The sequence below is a fragment of the Drosophila novamexicana genome, unplaced genomic scaffold (assembly GCF_003285875.2).
Source record: "Drosophila novamexicana strain 15010-1031.04,08,12 unplaced genomic scaffold, DnovRS2.1 tig00000024-arrow-pilon, whole genome shotgun sequence".
NCBI classification, from domain to species: Eukaryota; Metazoa; Arthropoda; class Insecta; order Diptera; family Drosophilidae; genus Drosophila; species Drosophila novamexicana.
Window position 1 is genome coordinate 2,575,974 of NW_020824768.1, and position 26,887 is coordinate 2,602,860.

At 41.3% G+C, this 26,887-nt stretch overlaps 4 protein-coding genes across 15 annotated transcripts in view; 2 read left to right on the forward strand and 2 right to left on the reverse strand.

Annotated features, from left to right (window-relative positions):
• The window catches only part of LOC115771012 (collagen alpha-1(XV) chain), a 53,317-nt gene extending 50,621 nt beyond the window's left edge, over positions 1-2,696 (forward strand). For all 12 annotated transcript variants that reach the window (XM_030716519.1, XM_030716520.1, XM_030716522.1 and 9 more), the window contains 3 exons: positions 478-657; positions 719-946; positions 1,083-2,696. In XM_030716519.1, coding sequence (XP_030572379.1) covers positions 478-657; positions 719-946; positions 1,083-1,218 — 544 coding nt within the window. In that variant the 3' untranslated portion in view covers positions 1,219-2,696. The remainder of the gene's footprint in view (positions 1-477; positions 658-718; positions 947-1,082) is intronic.
• A 5,917-nt stretch (positions 2,697-8,613) lies between these two features.
• Positions 8,614-25,821, reverse strand: LOC115771117 (GTP-binding protein Rhes). The gene is made up of 5 exons (XM_030716681.1): positions 25,600-25,821; positions 11,146-12,015; positions 10,878-11,071; positions 10,374-10,557; positions 8,614-10,312 (listed from the first exon to the last, which is right to left on the reverse strand). The coding sequence occupies exons 2-5, from the start codon at positions 11,652-11,654 to the stop codon at positions 9,901-9,903; spliced, it is 1,299 nt and encodes a 432-aa protein (XP_030572541.1). The 5' UTR covers positions 11,655-12,015; positions 25,600-25,821; the 3' UTR covers positions 8,614-9,900.
• LOC115771119 lies at positions 16,336-17,441 on the forward strand. Its single transcript, XM_030716683.1, has 3 exons — positions 16,336-16,705; positions 16,975-17,142; positions 17,207-17,441. Exons 1-3 carry the CDS (start codon positions 16,414-16,416, stop codon positions 17,422-17,424), a joined length of 678 nt encoding a protein of 225 aa, XP_030572543.1. The 5' UTR covers positions 16,336-16,413; the 3' UTR covers positions 17,425-17,441.
• Positions 17,453-24,172, reverse strand: LOC115771118. Its single transcript, XM_030716682.1, has 5 exons — positions 24,111-24,172; positions 18,291-18,415; positions 17,955-18,225; positions 17,743-17,892; positions 17,453-17,613 (listed from the first exon to the last, which is right to left on the reverse strand). The coding sequence occupies exons 1-5, from the start codon at positions 24,141-24,143 to the stop codon at positions 17,470-17,472; spliced, it is 723 nt and encodes a 240-aa protein (XP_030572542.1). The 5' UTR covers positions 24,144-24,172; the 3' UTR covers positions 17,453-17,469.
• Positions 25,822-26,887: the final 1,066 nt, after the last annotated feature.

The window sequence follows — 26,887 nt, forward strand, 5'->3', positions numbered from 1 at the left end:
TAGTTTGCCACTGTGCGTACTTAAGCCTGGCACTCGACGAGATTTCGAGATGGCATTGCTCATACGCAGCGTTGGGCGTCGCCCGTTGGCGCTTTTGGAACTCATTAACTCGCACATAATCTTGATATTTGAAGCAACGCAGAGAAAAGCTCACAAAATATGAAAACAAAAGCCGCTAAAAACAATCTCGTGCAATTTATTTACAAAGCTCTGAATGGACTGAATGCCAAAATGAATGCTAATGCTGCCAGAAAGAAAGCATAAATAAATAAACGAATACATACTTATGTATGTATGCATGTGGGCGCGGTTGAACAGCCACGCATAATTGCTGGCGTTAGGCGCTTCTTCGGTAGTTTGTTTACCTGCGTTTAATTTCCTAGAGCAAATGCCTGACGCTGTATCCCACACTCATGTGGAATTCGCATTCGTAATCCTCCGGCTAAATGCTTTTATATTTTTGTTTTCCGCTCACAGGGTACAGAACCTGGACTCTATAGTGCGTTCGGCCGACTGGGAGCTGCCGGTTGTAAATACCCGCGGCGATGTGCTCTTCAATTCCTGGAAGGGAGTCTTTAACGGCCAGGGTGGATTCTTCTCCCAGGCACCGCGCATTTATAGTTTCAGCGGCAAGAATGTGCTCACAGATCCATTATGGTAAGTTCTATCATCTTCTATTTAAATACAACACATATACATTATTCGAATTACTATGCAGGCCGCTCAAGCTAGTCTGGCACGGCTCTCTGCCGAACGGAGAGCGTTCCATGGACACCTACTGCGATGCCTGGCACTCCAGCTCGCATGAGAAGTTCGGCTATGCCAGCAACTTGCTCGGCAACAAGCTGCTCGATCAGGAGCGACAGCCCTGCGACGGCAAGCTGATTGTGCTCTGCGTGGAGGCACTGTCGCAGGATCGGCGGAAAAAGCGTGATGTCAGCAGCAGGTAAGTGGGACGGGCGGGGCCAGGGGCGGGGCACCAGCAAGACGAGACATAACAAAGAAATGCTTACACGTATCGTATTGATTTGGCATTAACTTTTTATGGTGCACGCCACACACCCGAACTTTGCTCATTACAGTCGCAGTCACAGTCACATTAGCAGTCGCAGCAACAGTCGCGGCAACAGCGACAGTCACAGTCCCACTGGCGAACTGGAGCTGGAGTTCAGTACGGCCGAGGAGTACGCCGAGCATTTAGACAATTTACTGCTGTAAGAGACCACCTAGAGAGGAGCATGGGCGGGAAACGGAATTTGTAACTGTAACGCGCATTATATGAATACCAATGCAATACAAATGTGAACACCACAACACACCAATACCAATGCCATACTCATGAACACTCAGACACACACACACACACACACACACACATACACATTAAATGTAAACGTATATCATGGCCATGCATATAATCAGAGGATTCCAACTAAACCAAAAAATACTCAAGTAAGCGATCGATTAACAATTGCATAGTGAAATATGAACATACATATATACTTACATACTTACTACTTGCATACGAATAACTAGACAGGTATATATATATACATTCACAATATATATACATCATGATTTCTTATGCTCGACAGGCAACAAGCAGTTTTGTACAAGCGAGTTATGTATTAGTAATCGTAGCCTAATACATAGTCAAAATATATAAAAAGTAAGCTAATTTTGTAATTAAGTCACAGCGCAGGCGAAGCATATTAGCTGCTGCTGCTGCCATTAAGGTTAGTCCTAGTACCATATTCAGGACCGGCGCGAACTGGTCCCCATCAATACTATCTAGAGACCAAGCGCACCTTTCCAACAACAGCTAAACATACGAACTGGCCAAATTAGTCTCCTATCTACCCGATCAGCGGGAGGACTCACGCGCAAATACATTTCACATGGCTGTATACGTGTATAAATGTATTTTGTCAAAGACTTCTAAATGTGTAAATGTATAAGATAAAAAAAAAAAACAAAAGTGAAACGAACTAATACCGAATCAGAGCTAACAATTTTAAGCCCAAATCCAAATCCAACGTTCCAACGTTCTAACGTTTTTAACTAAATCAGCTCCAATGTGCATTATGTTTTATGCCAATCCAGTTTTCTATTCTACAAACTTACTCATAATGTAGCCCGATTTTCTACATTGAAATACTCGTTATTATATAAATGAACAACAAAACGTCAGCCCCTTTTTATATGAACACAATAGAATAACTAAATTATAGCTGTAATTGCAGTAATTTATATACAATAACAAATGAAAAACAAACCAACACGAGTACATATATGTATATGTATGTAATGTAACTTATTGTAATTCTAGAGCGAATACTGACGAGTAAAGCATAATTACTTGTATCAGTATAGTTAGTTACTTAATTTAATTTGCATTTAATTAATGCATTTCCAGCTACAGTTTTGTAATGTAATTAATTGTAATTGTAATATCAATAATGCTTATCATTTTTAATAATTAATTATAAAAGAAAACTAGGCACAGAAATGCTAATTGGGTTAAAGGCAATCCCAAGCAATAGCATACTAAGCATAATATACGTACATAGGTATGTATGTATGTATGTATGTATGCACAATGCAAATAACTACATTTAGTGAAATCAAAATGAATACTCAAAGCCCTCTAGTCGTAAGCCTAATACTTCTATGCAAATTCAGAGTGCATATAAAATAAATAAAAATACCATTAACTATAATAAATAATCTATATATACAAAACTGTTTATTCTGGCAGATTGTCATACTGTCGAAGCATATCATAAGTATATCAATTCACACTCGGACTTAATATGCTCGATATATGCCAATTATAATGATTTTAAGAAAGATATGACTCTTTTGGAACTCTATAGAACAGATTGGAATCTAAAATTAATGATTTAGAATTGTCCCCATTTTTGACAAAATGTAGACAGTAGAGTAGAGTCAAGACACCAAAATTATCTAATTGGGACAATCGATGTCTGATCTAGTAAAGATAATAGATTGGAAAGAATAATAGATTGGATTAGCACTTAATTTTGAGTTAATTTATTATTTAAGTTTGTGAAATAGCGATTAAACTTTGGATAAATATATTCCAACGTTTTATCGCTATTTTACAAACACAAGAATATTTAGAAAAATTACTAATTAAACAATAAATTGTGTTGCTGCAACATAAGAGACTCAATTAGCATTAAGACAGTAGATATAAGGCTGAAGGCTTTCGTCGGAACTCATCCGGAGCACATCTCGAGCAAAGTAATTGGGAAGAAATTTCTTTGATCAATATTTTCCATGAAAGTTGAAATCAATTTAAATTACCATTTTAAATTCCGAACTAGACAATCACTAAAAAAAAGCAAAGCAAATTTTGTTCATCTTCTTCTCCAATTGTGAATGTTCATCGCACGTTTGATTACCAATTTAAATAATTTTTCACTTGAATTAAAGCAAATGATTTCAAACAGCGAGCGCCATAAAATACCACCGCCCCAGCACAGAGCCTGCTCCTCTCGGCTCCATTTCGGGGGCATTGATGCTTTATGAATTTCAATGGCAGCCAACATAGTTTCAACGGCGGCTGCGGATGCGATGTGGTCCGCACTGTTATAGATACAGATACAGAGACAGATTCAGATACAAATACAGATACAGATACACACGATGAAGGTACAGATGGAAAGCGTTTCGTAAGGTAGTCAAAGCAGACTGACAATCGACAGAGGACAGGCAACAAACAAATAAACAAGCCGACAGGCCAGAGAAAAGCCAACAATTGCGATTACGATTGCGATTGGGACTGGGACAGGAATTGGGATTCAAATTGTGGTTGCGTTTGTGAGCTGGCAGCCAGCGTCAGCCACTTAGGCACAGAGCAATCAAATCAGATGAGCAGAATGAAATTTTAATTTAATGAATGAATACGAAAATTTTTGATTAGTTGATTAGCTGTGAAGTCGAAAGGCCATCGCTGCTCTCGGAAACCAGCCCAAATGGCGGGCACATCAGAAATGTGGAAGAGGTGAGTGCTGGTCGAATGGGAATCGTTGCCAAGGCAACTTATATTAAAATTTTCTTTATCTCCTGTAGTCGATTGCATTTTGACTTTTCAATTATAAGAGCTACCGGTTGGAGGTACTCGCAAACTTTTTAATTCCGAGTGCGCCTGACAATGCCATTCATCATAACACGTTTAGCCGTGAGCTTATTAGATTCCACTTTTGTACCCAGGCGCGTTTACAAGTTTCTCTGCTTGTTTCTCGTTTTTCTTTTATTCCTTTTCATTTTTTGTTTTCTTTTCATTGGAAACAAAACATACAACTTGCTGTTCGCCAAACCACACAACTTACGCATTTGGCATCCTAAAGAAGTGGCTCCATGTGTATGTGTGTGTTGGTTGTGCGGTGTGGTGTGGCATTGTGTGGTTGCTCTTGAGCAGGGCACGTTTCGAATGTGTAGGCACACACTCACACACATACTCACATGCATACATATGTCACGAATAAAAACAATTTATCATTTAGCTTATCAAGCCAGGCCTAACGTCCATTATTTTGCGGACGCTATGCGCAGAATTGTTTTTTGATGATAGCCACAGACCCAAGCCATACAAAGTAGACAGCCCGACGGAAAGACAGCCGGAAAGACAAAGGGGCAGAGCGCCGGCAGGCGGAACAAGCAGGGCAAATCCCATGTAAATAGCATAAGAAATGCCCGAGAAATGATTATTGTGCTGTTCAGAAGTAACTGGCATATCCACCTGACTGTGATTTTGATGAAAATACATTGAATTTTCCAGTTACCCGCTTGTACTCAGCTCACACAGGTATACACACGTGCTGCAGGTAGCGGCAACTGCTTGTGCTCCAAGTCAAATATTGAAATGCCTTCGCTGGCACAAATACGCAGACTATGCCCCTCTAATAACCGACTTGTGCCTGTACGACGTGGGCCAACGTGCAACTAAAAACCAACAATTATGCATGCCAAACCGCAGAAACCGATGCACCGGCGGCAACAGCAACAGCAGCGGCAGCGACAGCCACATCAGAATTTGCATAACTTTGTATGATTTTTCAACAGCACAACGCCACAAAATCATTCAAACATGCACTGGCAAACCAAGCGAAAAGTTTGAGATCGCAACGTCTACTAAATACCCTGTAATGGAAACAATTCGTGCTAAATCAAATATCAAATATATATCTCTCTCAAAAGTTTCATTAGTTTCGTGAGATAAGGCTTGTACATTTTCTTACATCAACTTTTTTCTGAGATTTGCTATTTGGAAAAAAGCAAATAGCTTATAAGGAAGTTCAAATCAAATTCTTAAGAAAATGCTCGGCATAATATTTAGAGTACAATCCAAAGCATATAAGAACTTAGTAGCTTGCATTCTTCTTGAGAAAATTTCTTTAATATTCTAAAGAACAGTTTTTTGTTACATTTTTAATCCCAAAGGTATTAATTTACCATTTTTTTCTTCGAACTTTAGCACATAAGTCCACCTAAATACCCTTTGAACGAGTATTAAAGGGTAAAAACGCAGCTATTCGCTTTTATACACACACACAAACACACACATGCTTACACAGTGTCAGTGAGCCGTCAACATTTCAACTTGTCATGCGAGCAGACACATTCACATGCACACACACACACACGCACATACAGGTACACACACACACTCACACACATAGAGCATGGTCGCAAGCCGAAGACGTTGCCGCTGGCCTACCTTCAATTTGTCGGGCTTCAGCGGGCATTCGATATCGTGGCTTTTGTTGCATACTTTTGCGACTGCAACAACAACGACAACAACAACAACTGCAACAACACCAACAACAATGGCAACGAGAACGGCAAGGTATTATTTCAGTTACGTTTTGCGGAAATGCAACTAAAAACTTGCAATTTGTTTGACGTTTTGGTATTTTCAGTATGAATTTATAATGGCCCGTAGCTCAACACCTGCCACTGGCATTACCATTTTGTTTGTTTGTTGGTTACGTTTTATGTTCTTGTCGTCGCTTCAACTGTTGACGGCCCGTGTCCATTTCAATGCGATTCAAACAGATCCCATCCACAGCGAACCTTCCACCTGAGCTGAGCCGAACTACGCTATTTAGCATGTTGTTTATTGGTATTTAAATGGCAAAGCCATTGCTGCAAGCCCGCACACTCACACACACACACACACGCACACACACACATGCAACACACATGCGTATTTATGTTATGCCGCCGCAGTAACACAAAAAGGTAGCAACTTTTAATTGAAAAACTTGAGCACTTACAACTTGCCAGCAACAGCGGGAAAAAGTCAGGAGGAATATGCAGCAAAGGTTCACAGCCAGCGAAATATATTGTATTTCCGCGCTACTCACACACACACACGCACGCACGCACACGCACGCACGCACACTCCCGCGCACATCTCGCCATCTATTAGCAATTGTAAAAGTAACAGTAATAGAGCAACTGCGGCAATGCGCGGGAGGAGGGACGTTGACGATGGGTGGGGCCATGTTGAAGGCGCGTTGTCGCCGGTATTACTCAAGTTGTTAGCAATGTTTACAAACACAATAAGCAAATACACCGACGATAGCAACAACAACAACAACAACGACGACAACAACAACAACAACAGCAGCAGCAGCAGCAGCAGTTAGAGTATCAGCAACAACTGTAAGCGAGTCACCTGCACAGGTGTTGCAGACTTAAAGACGCCATCGTCGTCATCGCCGTCGCCGTCGTTGTTTTTGTTTACACAAAGAAAGTTTTTTGCGTGGGTTGGCGTTGACTTAGGCGAGTAGGCGAATAGTTATAGTTGGCACTGTGAGCTGAAGCATGCAGCTAAGTAAAGTCTGCGAGCGAAACGTGCGAATAAGTTTCTCCATTTCGTTGCCAGGCTCCTACACAAATATTTACCAGCCGGTTAACTAAGCAGCAATACCGATTTCATTTAAACCAAGTTGCCTACAATTTAACAGTGGAAATCAACAGGAAAAACCCAGAAAAGGTAAGGTTGTTAAAGGTATTCATTTGCGACTTACAAACTCTAATATGCTAAGAATTTACCTTAAGATTTTTCTGAGACTCCATGAAGTTCATATTTTCCCCTGGTTTCCATAGAAACTTTGGATGTTTTACTAAGACTCATATTCGATAATCTAAAGACAAACGCTTTCTTAAAGGTAAGATTTTGATTTTTGGTATGTGCTCATCCTTTTATACCCGTGACGTATGCCTGGGATACGAACCCGAATTAGCTCTCAGACATTCGAGTACAGCTTTTTCAATAATTATATACATTCATTCATGTGCATCAAATCAAATTGGAAAGCTCTTAACTATCGGTCATTAACTGAAATAGGTTGCATTGCACTCACAGCTAAATATTCAGCAACAGCTGCATAATTTAAATTATGATTTGGCTTTTGCGACTAAATCTATTTCGAGAGAGGCGTAATTGGTGTTTGTTTAATGCCGTGTGCCCAATGTGCCAGTGTCCACTGCTGAGCTGACCAACAACAATTGCAACAACAATTGCAACAGCGACGGCAGCGATAACGTCACACATGCAAATTGCACCTCGCGCAGCGCCAACCACACTGATTATCGAGTGTCGACAAAAGCAGCAACAACAAGCAGGGGGTGGGGGTAGGGGGCAGCACCAGCAACTAATGCCCAAAGCCACACGGCGCCAGCTCAGTATTTCATATAAACCATAAGCCTATTAATAGCCCCTGTCTGCGATCAGACAAACAATTAAAATTGACGGCACTTTTAAGCGTTCAGCTAGTACCTACCCCCCTCCCACCACCTGCCACTCGGCTAACGTCCCGCAGGGCGCTGCCCCAACAGCAGCACTCATTGTTCAATTGGGCGTAAATGTGTTGTTGTCGCGGCACAGCACGTGCCACCCCTTTGGACATGCTGCTGTTGGCCATGGCTCTAACCAGGCGGCGATTCGCCAGCTCCCTGGACACGGCAATTAGTTTGGCTACGTGGTCGCTGTTGGGCCATAGACAATGCTTTGTTATTTGAAAGCGTGTGGCAGATTGTTGAGCGTAGATTCAAGTTATTTACTAAATTACCGTTATGGTTATGGTTATGATTATATCAGATACATATGTGTGTTTGTGATCTGTTAAATCATCTAATATAATGCAACTCAGAGTTATAGTTGCGCTGTTGCCTCTAAGATACTGATTTTTTAAAATTGTAACTTTTTGGTAACGTTAAATTTGCAAATCATGGAAAGCTTTTATGAAGCTTTTGCTTCCACTATTCAAGCTTTAAAGCTTTCTTGGCATAAGCTTCTGGCAGCCCGTTACAGCAACCATCCTTGATGACATCCTTAAAGCCTTGGCAAAGTTTTAAGACGTGCAAAGCTCTGCACCCCTCCAATCTAGTCAAGCTTTTAAGCTCAAGGTAGATGGCCCCCACTTTGAAAATTCAAAAATTCGTGTAATTTCATGAATTTTATTTAATCATAATAAACAATGCAAATCCAAAGCATTAAAATGTAAATTTTATACTTAACATACTTTGCAAATACCGGGCCCATTGCCCATAATTGTTAAGGTTGTTATTAATACAATATATATGTATATTTATATTAACCTTTAATCGTAACGTATGTGTGTCCCATTCCATGAAAATTGTAAATATTTGCACTTCTTGGAATAATGCAATATTAGCGTCGAAATTTGAAATAACTTTTATGTTAACGCATTTTGATCAGTTTAGATATAGTATATAATATAGTAAGTATATAAGTATTGTATTGTATATAATATAATGTTAATTTGGTCTTTGTTTCATATTGAAATTGTTAATTCCTTTACTCATAATACTTCTGTTAAAGGTTTAGTTAAACTCGCGAAAATTGTTGCTGTTGCTTAGGTTAAATTGAAACTCGAATTTATTACACATAAATTCGGTTTAACGCTATACGTGTATATTTATATGTATGTGTATATGTGTCTTAGTATAATATATACTCATATATGTACTCATTGTATATGATTATGTATTGGCATAGATTAGTTTTAAGTATTTGTTCTTTAGGTCTGGTTGCTCGGTGTACAAGTTTTACCATAGTGTTTCATTGGACCCTCTAGGTCTAAAGTTTTTTTGGTTTACGGTTTTGGCGTGCTTAGATTTTGATTTCATGCTGGGATTTTATTTTATTTGTTGGATATTTTTGGCTGATATGCAAAACTTCTGAAAGGAACGTGGTAACATCAACAACAAACAACAATAACAATTAAATTAACTATGAGTTATCATTTCAATTCATTCAAATTCCATTTTGTTATTAATCTTAAACCGAGTCAAATACGAACAAGTACCAATTCCAAGTACATCCTAACATTATTGTCGCCTGCATTTTGTGTGTTTTGTTGTGCGTCAATTAAAAAACAAAGTGCCGATAAAAATTACAATAAAATCGAATATGTAAATATTTGTCGAACGTAGGCTATTTGGTCTGTTTACATAGAAGAGGCTGGCAGATACGGGGTGCTGTTCAATAACTGTGATTAAATATGCATAATATTCTATATTCGAATTGTTTGGCTTTGCTAATAGTATAATAACAATGCGAAAAAATGCAAAATGCATATTAAATTTGCATGCATGCTTGCCTAGGCCACATACATGTTCCTAGTTTTATTTTGTATAAGTATGTGCTCAAGTATTTACATTACATAAAGAAATCACCCAAACGCTGCGTTTAAAAATAAGATCTTTCTCTCGGTCTCTATCTCTATCTCTATGTCTATCTCTTTCTATATCTCTCTGGTGGCCTCACCCACACTGTGACCGCTTCTCACTACTATCACATGGACGCCAGAAATCTGAGCTCTTTCGTAATGAGCAGATTCACATGATGGCGCAGCGGTTCCAGCGGGATGTACTGCGCACCCCCTCGCCGCCATCATTGAGGGCCATCGTCTTGGAGCGCATCAGGTTGAGATCGGTGCGTATGCTGGGACGCCGTGCATTGGGCGTAACCACGCCGCAGGCATCGCTGAAGCGCCGCTTGATGGACAGGGCATTCTTCTTGGTGCCACCAACGGCAGAGCCGTGCGGAGGCAGTGGAGAGGGTGCACCGAAGACGGACACCAGGCGTCGGTGCTGGTTCGGTGTCATCTCCAGGGGCAGGTTGGAAACCATGAACAGGGCATGGAACAGATCGTCGATGCGATAGTTCTGGCGTGCTGAGCACTCCACAAAAGTGCAGCAATTGTCCTGCCCAGCTATGTAGCCCATAACCTCGTCCAGCTGCACGGTTCTGTTTGAATTGAAACAATTGAAATTTTCGATTGAAGGATCGTAATATATCGCCAACTCACTTGAATTCGCGATCACATTTGTTGCCCGCTAGTATCATGGGTATTTTTGGCAGACTTTTCTTCTTGAAGCCCGAGCCTGGGTTAAGTGCCGCCCACTTGGTCTCCAGTATATTCTCTCGCAGACGCACAACCTCCTCGAAGGATTCACGAGAGTCCATGCTAAAAACCAATATAAAGAGATCGCCTGCAATGCAAATCGATGCCATCAAATGAAATATTTAACAATATTTGATTTAGCTAATACAAATTTATTGCTTATTTATTGGGTCCTTTATCGCACATTGGGACTACCACTAGCTGTGAGTGTCTGGGCTTGTCTGTGTGTGTGTTGGAACAAATAACTGACTCCGGCAGAGCTCCAGCTGTGGCTGATTCTTATGATAATTTATAGCACATTAAATAGCGGCGGGAACTCGGCAACTTAAGTGATGAAACGTGCGTTTGATATGATTGCGGCTAACACACACGCACACACACAAACACGGGCGCACACATTCAACTCACCCGTTAAAAATGACAAACGACGCATTGCGGGAAACGGATGATAGCCAGAAGTATCCAAAATATCCAATTGAAAGACCTCGTTTCGTATGCGATACAATTTGCGATGAAACTCCTCGATAGTTGGCGTATAGGCCTCCTCAAAGCGATTGCCCAGGAAACGTGCCACAATCGACGATTTGCCAGCGCGTGACGACCTGCAAAGTGGAGTTGCCTTTAAGTGCCTGGCAGAAGGACTAACTCGTATAGCTTTGATTATACGAAAACTCACCCCAACATGACGAGTCTGTAGCAATTCTTGGCCGAGGGCAGGCTGTCGTCGCACAGCGAAAGTCCTGCGCCAGGACCATAAATGAAATCGTCGGCCTGCTCGATGGCATCCAAATTGGAATGGTGCTCCAGCATGTGAGCCTGATGCAGCTCAGCGGTGGTCACAATCCGGCTGCTGGTTACGCCGCCGTTACTACTGCTCGGTGCATCCTCCAAAAAGGTGACCACATGGGCCGCACCACTTGCTGCTCCTGCTGCTGCTCCGGCTGCTGCCTGCGGTGGATCATCGGTGGGTGTTGATCTGTGGGTCGCATTCGCGTTTGCCTGCTGATTGCTATTGGCCTTGTTACGAGCTCTATTGATGCTGTTGCTGTTGCTGTTACTGTTACTGTTGCTTTTGGGCGTCGGTGGTAACGTGGATGTCGTGGCTTGGCCCGGCTCGTTTAGTGCCACGTCGACGTAGTTGTTGTTGTTGCTGCGCGCACAAAACCAATTTTTGCAGCGATACATTTTGCCAGTGTCATTTCCGCCACTTTAATGGTCAACTGTGCCTGCCTGTCTCACCGTGTGCTCCCTCTCGACACGCACGTGCTGTTGCTGCTGCTTATTACGCATACGCAGCGTGCAACGGGTAGATAGGTGGGTTAGACGGTTACCTGTGTGCACTTGATTACTTGTTTTCTCCAGCCACAAAATTCGTTTTAGCCCCGCAATCAGTTTCTGTATGCGATTTGCATTCTCAATCAGACAACTTTGCCGTTGGCCACATTTACATTTCCGATTTCAGAACCTGTTAATAATATAACTTTTGCCGGCAGCCTTCAGCGCCCTGGACGTTATCCTGCGTTATCCTGTTTAATGCCTGGTTTAGCTGCAAAGAGAAATGCACACATTTTACACGCAACCACTCGTAAATACATAAAAACGTTACGCGAATTGCATAAAGAACAACCGAGATTTAAGCTGTTTGCGTTTGAGCAATGCCCAGTGGCCAGAGCTGCCATCCAGCTGGGTAATTGCATGGACACGGACCGTTCCAGGCGAGTAAACCACATAAAAATGGCGCATACAAAATTTCAAAATGACTGCACTAGCTAGTCCATTAAAAGGGCGCGACGCTGCCTCCCCCCTCCCGCCCATCCAAGGACCATTTGGGTTCAATAATGACCATCTTGCAACAAATCTAATTAACTTTGTTTTAGCTCGCTACGTGTTCAGGGTACACCAGCAGCAGCACCCTGCTGCCGCCCCTTTGCCGCTATCCATTCAAATGCAGGCGGAACAACAAGCCAACGGACGGTATCAAACCGGAAAGTGCCGACCGTAATCGAGTGCAGCAAGTGCCTCGACTCGAATTTCGCCATTAGAGCGCCCAGCTTCTGGGAACTTTTCAGTGCCAGCGTCCCAGCTCAAAGGAATTCGGCTGGAAAATATGCAAGAACAAGAATGTGCCACATAATGAGTACATTATAAGTATGTGCATGTAACACACACTAACTCGTTCCCAACGACCTTGCCGGAACCACGCTCCATTGTTGTCCCCTGACGGCCCCCTGGCCGCCCCCTGGTCGCCACTTGCCTTAACGTTGCAAACAAAAAGCCATTTAAAGAACTACTTAAAACGATACCATAATTGAATTCGGTTTTTGGGCCCCTGCTCGCAGCCATTCTCATGTGTTTTGTAAGAAAACACGCAAATTACTTTGGCCAAGAGGAGTGCAGGAAATGCCTTAAGACAATGATGACATTTGAAAGCGACACACACAAGGCCAACGAACCGAGCAATGTGCGAGAAAACACAAACAACTTAAAACATAACAACAACTGCCAAATACCCTGCACATCAAGAACTATCGGGTAAGTCAAAATGAATGATTTTAGCTGATTATGTATGTATTTTTTTACAAATACGATTCTTATTTCAGCAAATTATTTATTGGAATTAGAATTCGAAATCAGGGTAAGAGTTATCCTCGCTCGCGAGAGAGAGCATGTGCAGGGTTATATATACCTGCATACATATATACACATGCGAGCATATTGAAAGTCCATCCGCCTTCTGCATACCTAAGCTATACATAAATAATGATGTTCGCTTAAATCCACTTCAGCAAACACATTTTCTATTCTTATACTATCGTCTATCTATTTCCAATCTCTTTGCACATGCAATCCAATTAATTTCCTTTTTACATACATACACAATCAGATATCAGATCCAACGAATTTACTACAGGGTATATAAAAACAATCAACTAAATGACGGCACACATTAAGCTGTGCACCTGGCCAGCAGCTGCTAAGTGGGCTGGTCCTGTCGCGTACATGTGATTTTTTTCCACCCATGTTCAGCCATTGACAGCTTAAATTCAAGCTCTGGGGGAAATATTTAGACTGGTTTAAAAATAAAACAGTGTCACAACTAGTTTACGTTGGAGAATGGAGTTAATCTGGTTACGTAAAGCTTACACGTAAGTTATTTTGGCAAACAATTGTTTGAAGCTGGAAGGCATCTAGTTGGATTGATTTCTAAAATAAAAGTCCTTTATTCATTCCTCTAACATCAATATTTTGATCATTATTTAATTTAAATATAATTTTATCGTTATATATGTGTGTATGTATGTATGTATGTATGTATGCATGCATGCATGTGTATGTGTACATATGTATATGTGTGTACGTCCGTACACATGAATGCTTTCTCTAACTTAACACAGTCTAAGTTAGATGGCACTGCGTTGCAAATTTAAATTAAATGCATTTTTAAATGCTCTCCTCCTCGATTCTCAAAAATTTAAGTAGACCCTGCTGAAATTCAATAAGGCAGGAAACGTTGGCTGCAACGGCCGGTGGAGGAGCAGCTTGACGCGGTGGAGCAGGTAAGTAGATATGTATGTAGATGTAGATGCATGTATGTAGGCGTATGTATGTAGGTGTATGTATGTAGGTGTATGTATGTAGGTGTATGTATGTAGGTGTATGTATGTAGGTGCATGTATGTAGGTGTATGTATGTAGGTGTATGTATGTAGGTGTATGTATGTATATGTATGTATATATGTATGTATATATGTATGTATATATGTATGTATGTATGTATGTATGTATGTATGTATGTATGTATGTATGTATGTATGTATGTATGTATGTATGTATGTATGTATGTATGTATGTATGTATGTATGTATGTATGTATGTATGTATGTATGTATGTATGTATGTATGTATGTATGTATGTATGTATGTATGTATGTATGTATGTATGTATGTATGTATGTATGTATGTATGTATGTATGTATGTATGTATGTATGTATGTATGTATGTATGTAGCCACGATGCAAACTAAAAAAAACGTATTCTTAGGTAATGCCCCTCTACTCGATTCTCAAGAATTCAAGTAAGCCCCATAGGCTTCACTTCATATTAAATGTGACGGCGGCTTCGACATAGGAGGAAACGACGGCTTCGACATAGGAGGAAACGGCGGCTTCGACATAGGAGGAAACGGCGGCTTCGACACAGGAAGAGACGGCAGCTTCGACATAAGAGGAGGCGGCGTCTTCGACATAGGAAGAGGGGGCTTTTATATTGGAGGAGGCGGCAGGTTCGACATAGAAGGATACGGCAGCTTCGACATAAGAGGAGGCGGCTTCGACATAGGAGGAGACGGCGGCTTCAATTTTGGAGGAGTCCGCGGGTTTAACAAAGGAGAAGGTGGCTATGGCCGAGCTCACTAATAAAACTGGTACGTATTATTAACAAAACTTATTTTATTTAGAATAAATGTAGTAACTATTACAAGCGTATGTTTGCTTATTAGTTTATATATGTTTAAATGTGGTGTAAATATGTAGGTGTATGTTGAGCTGAGCTAAAAATTATAAAGAAACTTAGATACAAATATTGCTCTTCTACACGATTCTCACTTATTCAAGTAAGGTTTAGCGAGCAAGCTGCGTTCTTAAGCTAATTAACATTTTCTCTGCTCTTTGTTCTTTCAGTGATGTGTTCTTATAAAAGTTCGAAGCCCGCCTACTGATAGATGACGATAACACAATCTTGCATATGGATTTACAGGTGAGTAGGTTATTATAAATATATGAAAGTATTTCACAGTGTGCACTTATCTAGTTGATAGCAGAATCTGTTACATACTTTTGTGCTGCTTCGATTGAAAATTCGTCAGTTTTACAGCATGCTTTTGTAGTTGCTGCAAGTAAATCTTTGCATATCGAAAACTAATCGTAAGTTTTGGATTTTTTTTTCAGTTGATTTCGCTGATCGTTAAAAGTTGGTTGGCACAAACTTATGGACAGTTTTTGGTATGTACAAATATTTAATACATATTCCATATTTTTGTTTATTATTATTATTAAGTTTAGCTTTATTATTAAGTTTAGCTTTATTTTAATTTTTCTGTTTCATATTTTTGAAGATTTAAAGAGTTCATGTTAATCTGGATATATACATGTTTAAATACGCATAGATATAAGAAAATATCCAATACGCAAAGATAACATAAAAACAAAGACCCAATTCGGACAAGGATTGGATAAGTGACATTAATCAAGTTTTGCTTCCAAATAAGGATTGATATGTTCTGAGTGCACACAAATAATTCAAAACTTCCCATTGACACTTACCATATGGCCCTCCCGACAATTGTTGCCGACGCCTCTGCTCGTGCCACATGCTTGCCAAATGGTTGCGTTGCCAGTTTGCAATGTGCTCAACAATTTTTCATATTTGCTTACAGTACGTGCATACAAATGCGCAAGGTTATACGCCCACCCTGCGCCAGAGCCAGAGCCAGACCCAAGCCCAGTTCCAGATCCGCCGTAAATTGTCATATGCGAAGTTGAACTAGCAAATGCAATCGACACCTAATTTTGGCGAGCACATCTGCGTTTTATGTGCGGAGCGTGGCATAGAACAACAGCAATTGACTGAGGGCTAGCCCGTGAGCAGTCCAGAATATGAGCATGCTGTGCGGTTTCAGATAAGCCCCGAGCTGTCAAGATAGAGAACGCCCGCTCCGAAACCGCAAGCATGAATTACAGGCCAAACAATGAAAGAGAGAGAGGGAGCAAGAGAGTGAGAGAGCGATAATCTAAATGAGCTAGCATTCGAGTACATTTGGCTGGGGTTATCGCCCAGTATCAGACGAGTACCTGTACAACCCGCACCCGAAAGAGCCTCCGTTACGCTGACAAGTGAAGAATTAGAACGCCAATTTATTAAGTGCCTCCACAAAGTGCAGCCACAATGTCAACGACTCCGATAAATATAGCCCCTTCTCCAGTTGAGGTGCAACTATTGCAGGGCAGTCAACGGCAGCAACAGCGAAGCAGTTGGGCAAAGTATGGAAAGTGTCGCATTAAGAAGCTGCTGAGCTCAGCTGCCATTTTCGTAGCGCTATTGCTTATCGCGGGCGCCATTTACATGCATCTAAAGCAAAAGAATCATCTCGGGCGCCTGAACATAGCGCTGGCGACAAAGGAGAATAATGTCAGCGAGGTGATACTCCCCTTTGAAGTGGTCACTGCTCCGGGCGTGGGTAAGTCATGATAAGTGGGAGCTCTTTGGCAAAGTACTCGGTCACGTTCAGAGTACCCATTAAAACACCCCAGCATGTTTATGCTAACCAAATGTAATCATCTACATATATATATACATACATATATATTGCAACATAGTAAAGGAGATAACAGAGATATTTAAACACTTAAAAAACCGAAATTTGTTGTCTTAAAAATGAGGAACATTTGACACTGTAAGCCAGGATTTCGTCGATTTCATCGATACTCATCTGCCCGTTCATTGCAGCTGCACTTGGCTCACCGCTCCTCAGCGATGACTGTTTGAAGTGCATTGCAGCAACGGCCACGGACCATAAGCCGGCAATGTGCGGGCCAAGCCCATGCAGCATATATCGTATCTCCCGGCCGTATTGGCAGGATGCGATACGGCTCGGTCAGTTCTTTGGAGCACAGGGTAATGCGAGCTGCCAGCTGGCTTCCTTTGACCATCGACTAAGCCCTACAAAACATCATTCCAGATTACGAGAGCTGCGTATCAAATCCGGAGTGTGCCACAGAAACTGTGCGCAGCTTCATAACATCCTACGCCAGGGACTGCGACGGTGATGGACTGATTCTGTGTCGGGATCACATAATGCTGCATCAACTGGGACCGACAGGCTGCCTGCAGAGGACGTTGCCGGCTTTTTCCAGAAACCGCATGCATGTTTGTCTGAGACAGAAAGAGCTTGAATAGAGACGAGCTTCTGCCCAGCGCAAGGGCATGTCTGAAACATGGCTTTTATTTAGTGGGTCGCCAGTAAAATGTTAGCATGTACAGGGCCAGAAAGTCGTGAAACAATAGCAGCGCGGATAACTTGTCATCTTTCAGCCCGGTCCGCTCTTGGCCATTACCCATAACCGATTGCACATGATACATCACAATCTGTAAATGGCGAGTGCATGTCGAGTGGTTGTGACATGGGTGGGTGTTAGTGTGTGTGCGTGTTGTGGACGTGTTTTATAAGTGAGATGTGGGCATCAGAGGCAAGTATAACAATAAGCAACGCCTTACGGGCAACACCAGCATCACGACGATAAAAGCATACAGGAAAAAGGGCCAACTCAGATGTAGGATTAGGAAGTAGGTGATAGTATAAATACAGAACACAAGTAAAAGGAAGTCCACCAAGAACAATAATGTTGCATATTTCGTGAGGTCAAACTGGATGGCATAGTGATATGAGTTTGGAATGTCTTGTGCTAGATTCCTTTTTTTTAACTTACCGATACAAATATAGCAATTAACGAAGACATAACTATGAATATCAAGGCAGCTAGAAAGCCAATCAACAGTCGCAGCATATTTGTATTGACAACCAGGAGCCCGATGGCCAAGATCTGGCCCTCGATTACCAGCAGAGTAAGGACCCAGTTCATGCAAGCCATTTTCCTTATTTGGGAGCTAACGGCGAACACCAGGAAGAACATGATGCTCATGAAGAACACAATCAACAGTGCCGACTCATGGCTATACACCAGGGCAGTAATTTTGTTTCTATGGAGTAAACAGCATATTATGGCTGTAGTAGTTCTTAATGGAAGCCCAATAGAGCATGTTACCCAGCCAAGGCCGTAATCGCTATCCATTGGAGTACGGCAAGCAGCAGAAATGCGATGAACAGCAAAAAAGTTCGAAAAACAAAACGACGTCGGTCCTCGGCTTTCTCCGCTCTTTCGGTAAGACTCTTAAGACGTGTTTGAAACATTGTTACATAAAATTTAAAATATTTACTTCCAAGTCAAAACAAATACAAATGCTACGTAGCTGTCTCTGTATCTCTGACTCAGGGCTCTCCGGAAAACTGTCCCAAAAACACAAACAACAATTTAACCCAATAAATTGACGCCAAAGCATTTAAGACATATATTTCAAACTCGTACATAATTGAGCTCTGAAAACTTCTCAATCTTGCAACATCGAGCACAAATTGAACGTCGCAAGTGTGCAATAATTAAAAGTTTACCCAGCACTTACAACATGAGGCGTACGCCACCATTCGAACCGATGCCAAAGTTTGCAACAACTTTCTTTTTAACACACAGCACACGATCTCAAAACTTGCACAGTATAAATTTTCAACGCTTTGCTATTATTCAATTGTGACCTTGTCATATTAACTCCTTAAATGTATATCTTTTAAGATGTGAGATAGTGGACACAAAGTTCGAAGTATTTAAGCCAAAACAATTTGCTTTATCGAAGTCTGTAATGAATTCCTGCAATAATCCCTAAAAATTTGTTTTCTATCTTTTGTGCTGCTGCCGGAAAATGCTTTGATTTTTCATTTGCACAAAGTAAAAAAAAAAAAGAAAGCAAAATGTAATGAAAACATATTTTAAATGTTTGTGTTGCGAAACAAGAAGTTTTGCACGCGAGCAATCTCAACTGCTAGATACTCTGTTAATAAACAGGCATGTTAGCAGAGGCTCTGTTAATAACAGCTTAAAGCAGAGTCTAATGAAGGTTGCAAGAATTTTATTAAGGTAAACTCTTAAGCAGATTATTAATTATCATTTTTGTCAGTCTAGACTTTAAACTCTGGCTATTATTTATTAATGCCAGGTCCTACAACAAATCAATAGACTGCTGCCCTTGAACGCGGTCAATTATTGTATTGAAATATATTTGGACTTCTTTTTCTGTTAAGTGACAGTAGTTGCCTTTGTGTATTCAGTGGCTTTTGTCTTTAGTCCTTTAAGATTATATTATTTATTTATTTTACTACGGGGCGTATGCGCAATGTTAACTGGCAGCGCGGATGAATTTTATATTCGAACTAATTCAAGATACGCGTTACTTGCCTTAAGTTTGCCTGAGGGTCTCGACCAATTTACATGAAATGCGCTATTCGCGTTCCTGCGCTTTGATTGCCGTAAGCGTAATCATTCAATCGCATGACAAGTGAATATTACTTGATTCAATCAAATGCGCAAGTGACCCGTGTTGCAAACTGAAAATAGAACAAATGGGGTATTGGGGTATCCCATCGAGCTGCTTATTCATATTCAATTTTATTGAATTGTAGCAAATTTACTAATTGTAGATGTTTATCAAGTGTTTCAAATAAATTCAAGTGTTGCCCGATTGTTTGACTGTTTGACGGATTAGTGGTCATTCGCTGCGGCCAAGGACAGTGGCACCTCGCAAGAGTTTCGCTTAAAAGCAATTACTAACATGGTCTAAAATTCTCGCCTAGTGTTCAATGTTTTTCGAGTGCTCCTTGTCAAAGGTGTTGTTGGTCGGCATCAAATCCCACAGATTGACGTGAGAGAGTGCACGCACTCTGCTCGAATTGATTGCTTTATGGCAGGCAGTGTAGCGTAAAATAAGTGGAATGCAGGGCGGGTTGCGAAAAGAAATTTTTGCGTTTCTTTTTGCCAGTTGCTCAATTCCGGTCTCTTTTTTTTTATACCATGGCAAACTTGCAGCTGCTGCGCAACTTTCACTGAATTTGCAGTGCATTTTGCATGCAGCGAACATGGCCCCGCAGTTCCGCCTCCTTTCTCATTTTTAGCGTTTCGCTTCTTTTTTTTTGGCAATTTTGTTTGCACTGCCACCGACAGAGAAAAAGGCCAATGAAATTGTAAAAAATTTATCATACTTTTGCTTGACTAACTAACAGGATTAACTATATGAAATTTACATGGCATATGGCTCAGACAAAGAGTCAAAGGGGTATGCGACAAAGCATTAAGAATAATGGAATTCGCTAAGAACTCAATGACCGACTATAAAATACCTGTATCCAGAGTTTACACTTTGATTAGTACAGCAAAACTAATAAATTAATCATACGCCACATATAACTAATTTGTCAGCGAGAGAAAAAATCCCTTTTCGATAATATATCAATTATATATAATGCTCTGCTAGTGTATAATTAGGCACTTATTTAAAAGGTGGTTGCCCTCTGGGCGCGGGTATAGAAAGGGTTGGCAGCTGCCAGAGATCGTCGGCAATCAGCAAGCGTGCCACATAATTAAGTGTACATCAGAGATTAGCCACAAAATGGGCGAGGCGCGCGCCCAAAAAGGGACCCCAATCGGCCGCAGGCCATAAATCCTGACGGGCGTTCGTAGCTTTTATGCGCATATTTAAATAAGCATCAGCAATGAGAAGCCAGCACGAGACTAGAGCAACAACCATGTCAACCATGGCAGCAAAGGCAAAGACAACTTTAATGTCTCTTTTGTGGCAATAGCCGCCAGCTGAATGCTCCTAACTGAGGCGCTTCATTAATTTTATAGTCGGCGAGGAGGCTGCGTGGGAGCCAAGAAATCTGAGGTCGCCAGGCGTGCGTTTTGCGGTAAGGTTTCTAGTTGCTCCAGTTGCTCGGGCTGGCTTTGAAGCTGCTGTGGATCTGCTTGAACAAAAGTTTTGATTGTCTAGCCACGCACTAATCACACACACATCCTGCCACACAACACACATGCCACATACCGTGTGCGTGCGTACTGCCAACTCAAGCGGTTAAACGTGAAACTTTTTTAATTAGAGCTGTGGTGGGCAGCGCATGCCACGCTGGCGCATTGTGTAAACAATTTTCGTAATCTTGAGCTCATAGTTTCGAGCGCCTACTGTGTGCTTTCTGGCTGGCTGGCTTCCCGTTTCTGGTCGCTGCTGTCACGGCATTCGCGTTCATGTTGCAGCCAAGGCCAAAACGAAAGTCGCCCAAAAATGCTCATCAAATTGGCAACAGTAGACCGCCCTGCTATTTTCGTGCCAAATAAAATTCATGAGCCTTTGTAATAAAAACGTCACAGCGCAGCAAGTCCGCGACGGCACAAAGGACTCCAGACAGCCAGGACAACAGCAGGAAGAAGGAGAAGCAGAAGAAGAAGGGGCACAAAACGGAGCAGCTGTCACCACTTGTCAATGACAATGGCACCCTCGAGAGCGGAGCGCATAATTTCGAGACATCCTTTGTGCAGCGGCAAATTCACAACAGTTTGCATTCATTTAATTTTTCTATTATCAAAAATAAAAAAAGGCTTTGCGCTTGATTGAAGTTTCTGGGACCGCCATCGGCTCAGGCTTAATGTGTCGCAAAATTATGCAAAACCGAGCATGCTTTGAGCGAGAATAAACGATATCTTCCTCGACGTAATAAATAATTACAACACTGTGAAATACCCTGTATGCAGCAGCTATCTGTCTTGGCATACACAAATATCCAAGTATGCGCAGAATTAAACTAGATGGCAAAATCATAATCGAGTTGCCAGCAAACATTTAAGCCGATTGAGTTTTGTCAAAGTAATGTGATTTTGAAGTTTTCAAAGAGCATTTACTATAAGCTTTAGTTAGAGCTGGAAGCAAACATTTTGTTTCAAACAATTTTCTGATCTTATTTAGCGAAGTTTGTCCTAGCATAATGCATTTCTTAAATGAGTATAACTTGATTATCGAATGAATGGGATTCAGAAGGATATGTGCAGAAAATTTGTATCTTTACATTAAAAGCGAAAATGGTTTTTGCTCGAACGCTCGAACCGACCGCAACGGCTGCAAATATCCGCAGGATGCGTTGGCTGTCAATGCGATTATGTCAACGCAATCAGGGGCAATGATGTCCTCGTCCACGAAAATATGTTTTCTGTTGTCTCTGGCAATTTGCGCTGCTTTTTTCGGCGCGAAATACTGATACTGTGTATGCAATGCAGAATATACATAAAAACAAAGCTATATCGTTACAAATCGCTCGCTTGTTTGCGTATCAATGAAGAAATAGCCTTTATTGCATACTTTCCCGCGTGAGTATTACGCACGCACACACAGTTACACAAACAGACACACACGTACGCAGACACATGCACAAAAAAACGCGGTGACAAACAATTTCCGTAGCTCTCGCCCTGTGGCTTCCGCTTTATTTTTTCTGTTATTTTCGTTTTTTGTCTGTGACGTGAACTTTCAGCCACTTTTTGTATTTCGGTCAGGTCACATTTATGTTTATATTGTTCGAGTATACATTAATTATGGCTATTTACTCGCCGTCTGCCCCTCGCCAATTATGTGCACGAAATGGCTTATTATTGGTCCATATACATGCCTACACATAGATATAGGACGTGCGGCGAAATCAGCACGCCAAATGGCCCTCAAAGGCCACTTGCCTGTTGGCACCAAAAGTACAGCAAACCCTAGCATTTTTGGTAAACAAAAATAGGCCATGTTTACACAGCGAAGAGCCTTAACATTTGTTGCTGTCATCCCTATATAGTCCGGGATGATGGATGTTATTATAATGTCTCTAACCAAGCTGACGCTTAACCTAAAGTCATCTATCTTTTATTCAGTGGGTTCATGTCCAATTCAAGCCAACCACAAGAATTGCATTCAGACTGCGAAAACCGCAGAGCGTTGGTCAGTTCTTAAGCTGCTTACAAATTAAAAACAATTCAATGTAAATTTGTTCTAGTCGCAAAAAAAAAAAAAAAACAGCATAAAGCACCGCAGAGCTGCGTTTTTTAATGCTTTTGTCTCAGCTTCAAGTAGTTTTTTTTTTTTATTATTATTTTGTAATTACGCTAATTGGCGTTCCACCCGACGCGGGCGGGCAATATAATGTGGTATATTTTGTGCGGCTGCTGTGAGCATTCGTAGAAAATTAAAAGCACCATAATATTTTCTTAGAATAAGAAAATTAGTTTTAGCTTCATAGTTTATAAGCTTGACAATTCCTCGGATATGTTATATGATATAAGGGTATTTATATTTACAATGAATTCTCTTTTTTTAAGGGTCAAGTTGACAAATATTGTAATTAGGTTGATTTAAAGATTAGCCATTTTCCCTCTAGAGAGAGAGAGAGAGAGAGAGAGAGAGAGAGAGAGAGAGAGAGAGAGAGAGAGAGAGGGGAAAAGCTCTGTCGCTCGCCTTTCTATGCGATTTTCATAAGTTGAAGTAATGCGAATTTTAAAGGTTGTCACTTGTGTGTGTTTCATCATACCCTGCACCTGACCGCACTTAAATGAGCATACATTTATAGTGGGTCGGGGTAAGGGAAAAATAAACAGTCTTGGCTTCGTCTTAAATGGCGACAGGGACATGAAGTCGTATCCGAAAAGACACTTTGTGGCCACAGAACCACGGGTCCCGCTGGGTCGACTGGCATTTTAAAGCATTACCTTTGGGCTTAGCTTACAAATATGTACGAAATACTATGTAATCATTGGAATTACAACGAGAATTCATAACAATGTTTCAGACAGACATAATACACACTTCGCACACAACAAACTTGCAGTTGTTGCTGTGTGGGTGTGCCAAAAATCAAATGGTTTACGGCAGCAACACATGTCAAGGAATCACAACAGACCCAAGAATAAGATCGAAAAATAAGCTACAATGATTGACTGCGTGACACCCAGTCTTACCTTAATAAATTTATATATTTTGGTTTCCTCCATTTTAATTTTGAAAAACTTTCATCTAATTTAAAGCGAACGAAATATACAAAAATTGACAGCTAGAGAAAATCATTCAATTTATTTGATGATTTATTATGAGCAATACTTCAACCGTATACAAACATATCAATTTAACGTATGTACAACATACATGCAAAGAAAATAAATCCTTCAATTTGTCTTATAAGCCCAGGGTATATATAAATAGCGACAGCTGCAAAGGACCCGCCGCAACGGACCCCAAAATCATTTTACCAAACATTTTGAGAACTGTTGAAAAAGATTTTTTGAAAAGGCAACACACGCCCATGCAATGGGTGTATTTGTTTCCCTTTGTGGCAGAGCACCCAAACTCCAGTCAAGTCGTTAAAAGATGTGTGAAAGGCGGTGAAAAGGCGACGCGTCGGCGGAAACAAAGGATTGCGCTGGCGTTAAAGGTTAAGCTACGTATAAAATTACTTCGGGCGAACGCACAGCTGTGCTCCTGTCTTTATAATTCAGATTTGTGTGGATGGGACTTGATTTGTGGTGCTTGAATATCAGAGGCGAAACTTCAAAAGCTCTCTGGTTCAGCTCCCTCTCATATTCAATTAGCAGACAGAAATTCAAAATGCGCGCTAATTTATTAATGGCTAATGTCAAATTTTTGCTGCCGTCAAATGACATTGAAAAATTATCTAGGATATATTTGTGTGTGTGTGTGTGGTGGTGGGTGGGTGTGGGTTTCAGTGTGTGTGCGTGCTGCTTAATGGTCTGGGCCCCAACAAGTAGGGGACTTTGGCATAAAACAATTTAGATAAGCAAAGTGTGCAAGGCACAGGACTTGGGTACATATTTGCACACTCGTTCAGAAATGTACGAGTTTCACTTTCAGCTCTGCTCAGCCGTCGTGTGTTTGTTTTTCCCCTGATTTTTTAGCAACTTAATCAGTTAAATATGACGTGTATGTAGCGTTGACAAACTGGCGTTTTGCTTTAGCTCCAATTATTACTTGTTGGGGGGGGTAAGGAACATGGAACGGACGTGGTCGTTGCCTCCATGCCAAGTGCCTCGATTAAAGTTCAACTATAAAAGTGAGCGAAATGTAAGAGACAAAAGCCACAGTGTTCTGCACTCAAGAGTTGGGCCATAAAAAATGGAGTGTTTAAGTGGGTAACCCAATGCTAGGGGTTTTTATAGGCCAAGTGGACGAGGGCTGGTCACGACATCCACAAGAAAAAAAATGAAAATAAAATAAATACTTGGCCATGTCCAATGCTGGCAGCTATGGTGGGGAGGGAAGGGGATGGGGCGCTGACCGGTGTTGGCCAGAGGCAACCAACAACAAATCAAATAATAAATAAAATAAAATAGTCCCAAATTGTATTAGGGACTGGCACATCAGGGCGATGGAATAATGGTGTCTATCTGTCGATAACAATGTATTCCATTATGTGAAGCACAAATTGCAGCTCACCTGTGGGGGACATCAACCAAATTGCTTGTCCTGTGCAATTATAATGTATTTCTTCTACTGCTGACACTTAATACATTATGCGTATCTCACGAAAACACACGCACACACACACACTATTTCACAGAAGCTCAGTCATATTTGCGAGTCATCAACATTTAGACGATATGCTCGTCAATAGCTAAACGCACGCCGAGTCGTTGTCCTTTGGGCCGGCTATGAGTTTGTTTTGCTTTCGCGTAATATACGCAGCGAGCACGCCTTTAAGTACGCTGTCAATTCAGATTTAAATTGCCGTGAACAGCGTGGAGTGTCCTAACCAGGAGCCGACGTACCCTTATCTGAAACGTATTGCTGCCATCGTCAGGAAATTACTATGAAATTCAATTGAGGAAGGTTTCGCGCCTGCGCACAGCCTAGCAGTGAGAGCGACTGTTAACGGCTTAACAGCAACAGCAACAGCAACAACAACAGAAGTGTTTACAGTGCGAGTTCGAGTTCGAGTTCGAGTTGTTGTCACACTTGCCTGTGCAAGTGCGTAAGTATGTATGCAAGCGTATAGCTTGACATGAAGTTAAGCAAACAAAACAAAAGTCATGCTGTATTCTACATGGCCCGTAGGGAAAACTTCTGCTAGCAACAAGCGACCTGCTCCATGCTCTTTCAACTCGCAGTCATAAAAATATCAACCCACACACAGTCTCGTATGTACACACAATTAGAAAATAATGCGTGCTGGCGCCCATGTCAAGCATTCGAATGTCTTAAGCTGTTGATTTTGAAATCATTTTGCGTGATTATCAAATCATTTGTTACCACCATGAAGTCACTCTCTCAAACTACCCCATAGACGCTAGCGGTGACAAGTTTAATCCCCGAGAGGCCTCTTTAATGAAATGCTAAGATGTTGGCAATTATGAAAATAAAGCATCTACATAATATCCAAGAGCTAATGTGCGTTTGCTGCTGCTGCTCATCGGGTGGGCTTAAATGTCGTGGAGGTCCTTGACTGCCGCCTACGGCCTGTGGTCGCCACTGCGGCTTCATTCAAATGCCGCAAATCCCAGACTGTGCCGTTGACATTAATATCTAGCAGGTTGCCAGATAGCTGCCAACCCCTAACGACAGATTTTAAGCAAAGCGCGAATCGCTTTCAGAAGGAGAGGTTACGTTGGCCGAGGTTAAAAAAATAGGAAAATTATTCAGCCAAGTTTGACACTAGATTAAATATTTCAAACTTTGACTCAATTCTTACAAAATTACTTTTATTTTAGTCCCTGGAGCTGTGAGA

Bases quoted from the DNA above. Each gene is read 5' to 3' on its own strand.
- LOC115771118 (XM_030716682.1), bottom strand. From the start codon at position 24,143: ATGGAGGAAACCAAAATATATAAATTTATTAAG. The intron at 18,226-18,290 runs GTAACATGCTCT...TTTACTCCATAG, and splicing joins GCGATTACGGCCTTGGCTGG to AAACAAAATTACTGCCCTGG. The intron at 17,614-17,742 runs GTAAGGCGTTGC...CGCCATTTACAG, and splicing joins TCGTGATGCTGGTGTTGCCC to ATTGTGATGTATCATGTGCA.
- LOC115771119 (XM_030716683.1), top strand. From the start codon at position 16,414: ATGTCAACGACTCCGATAAATATAGCCCCTTCTCCAGTTGAGGTGCAA. The intron at 16,706-16,974 runs GTAAGTCATGAT...CGTTCATTGCAG, and splicing joins GGTCACTGCTCCGGGCGTGG to CTGCACTTGGCTCACCGCTC. The intron at 17,143-17,206 runs GTAATGCGAGCT...ACATCATTCCAG, and splicing joins TCAGTTCTTTGGAGCACAGG to ATTACGAGAGCTGCGTATCA.
- LOC115771117 (XM_030716681.1), bottom strand. From the start codon at position 11,654: ATGTATCGCTGCAAAAATTGGTTTTGTGCGCGCAGCAACAACAACAAC. The intron at 11,072-11,145 runs GTGAGTTTTCGT...TCCACTTTGCAG, and splicing joins TACAGACTCGTCATGTTGGG to GTCGTCACGCGCTGGCAAAT. The intron at 10,313-10,373 runs GTGAGTTGGCGA...CAATTCAAACAG, and splicing joins AAATGTGATCGCGAATTCAA to AACCGTGCAGCTGGACGAGG.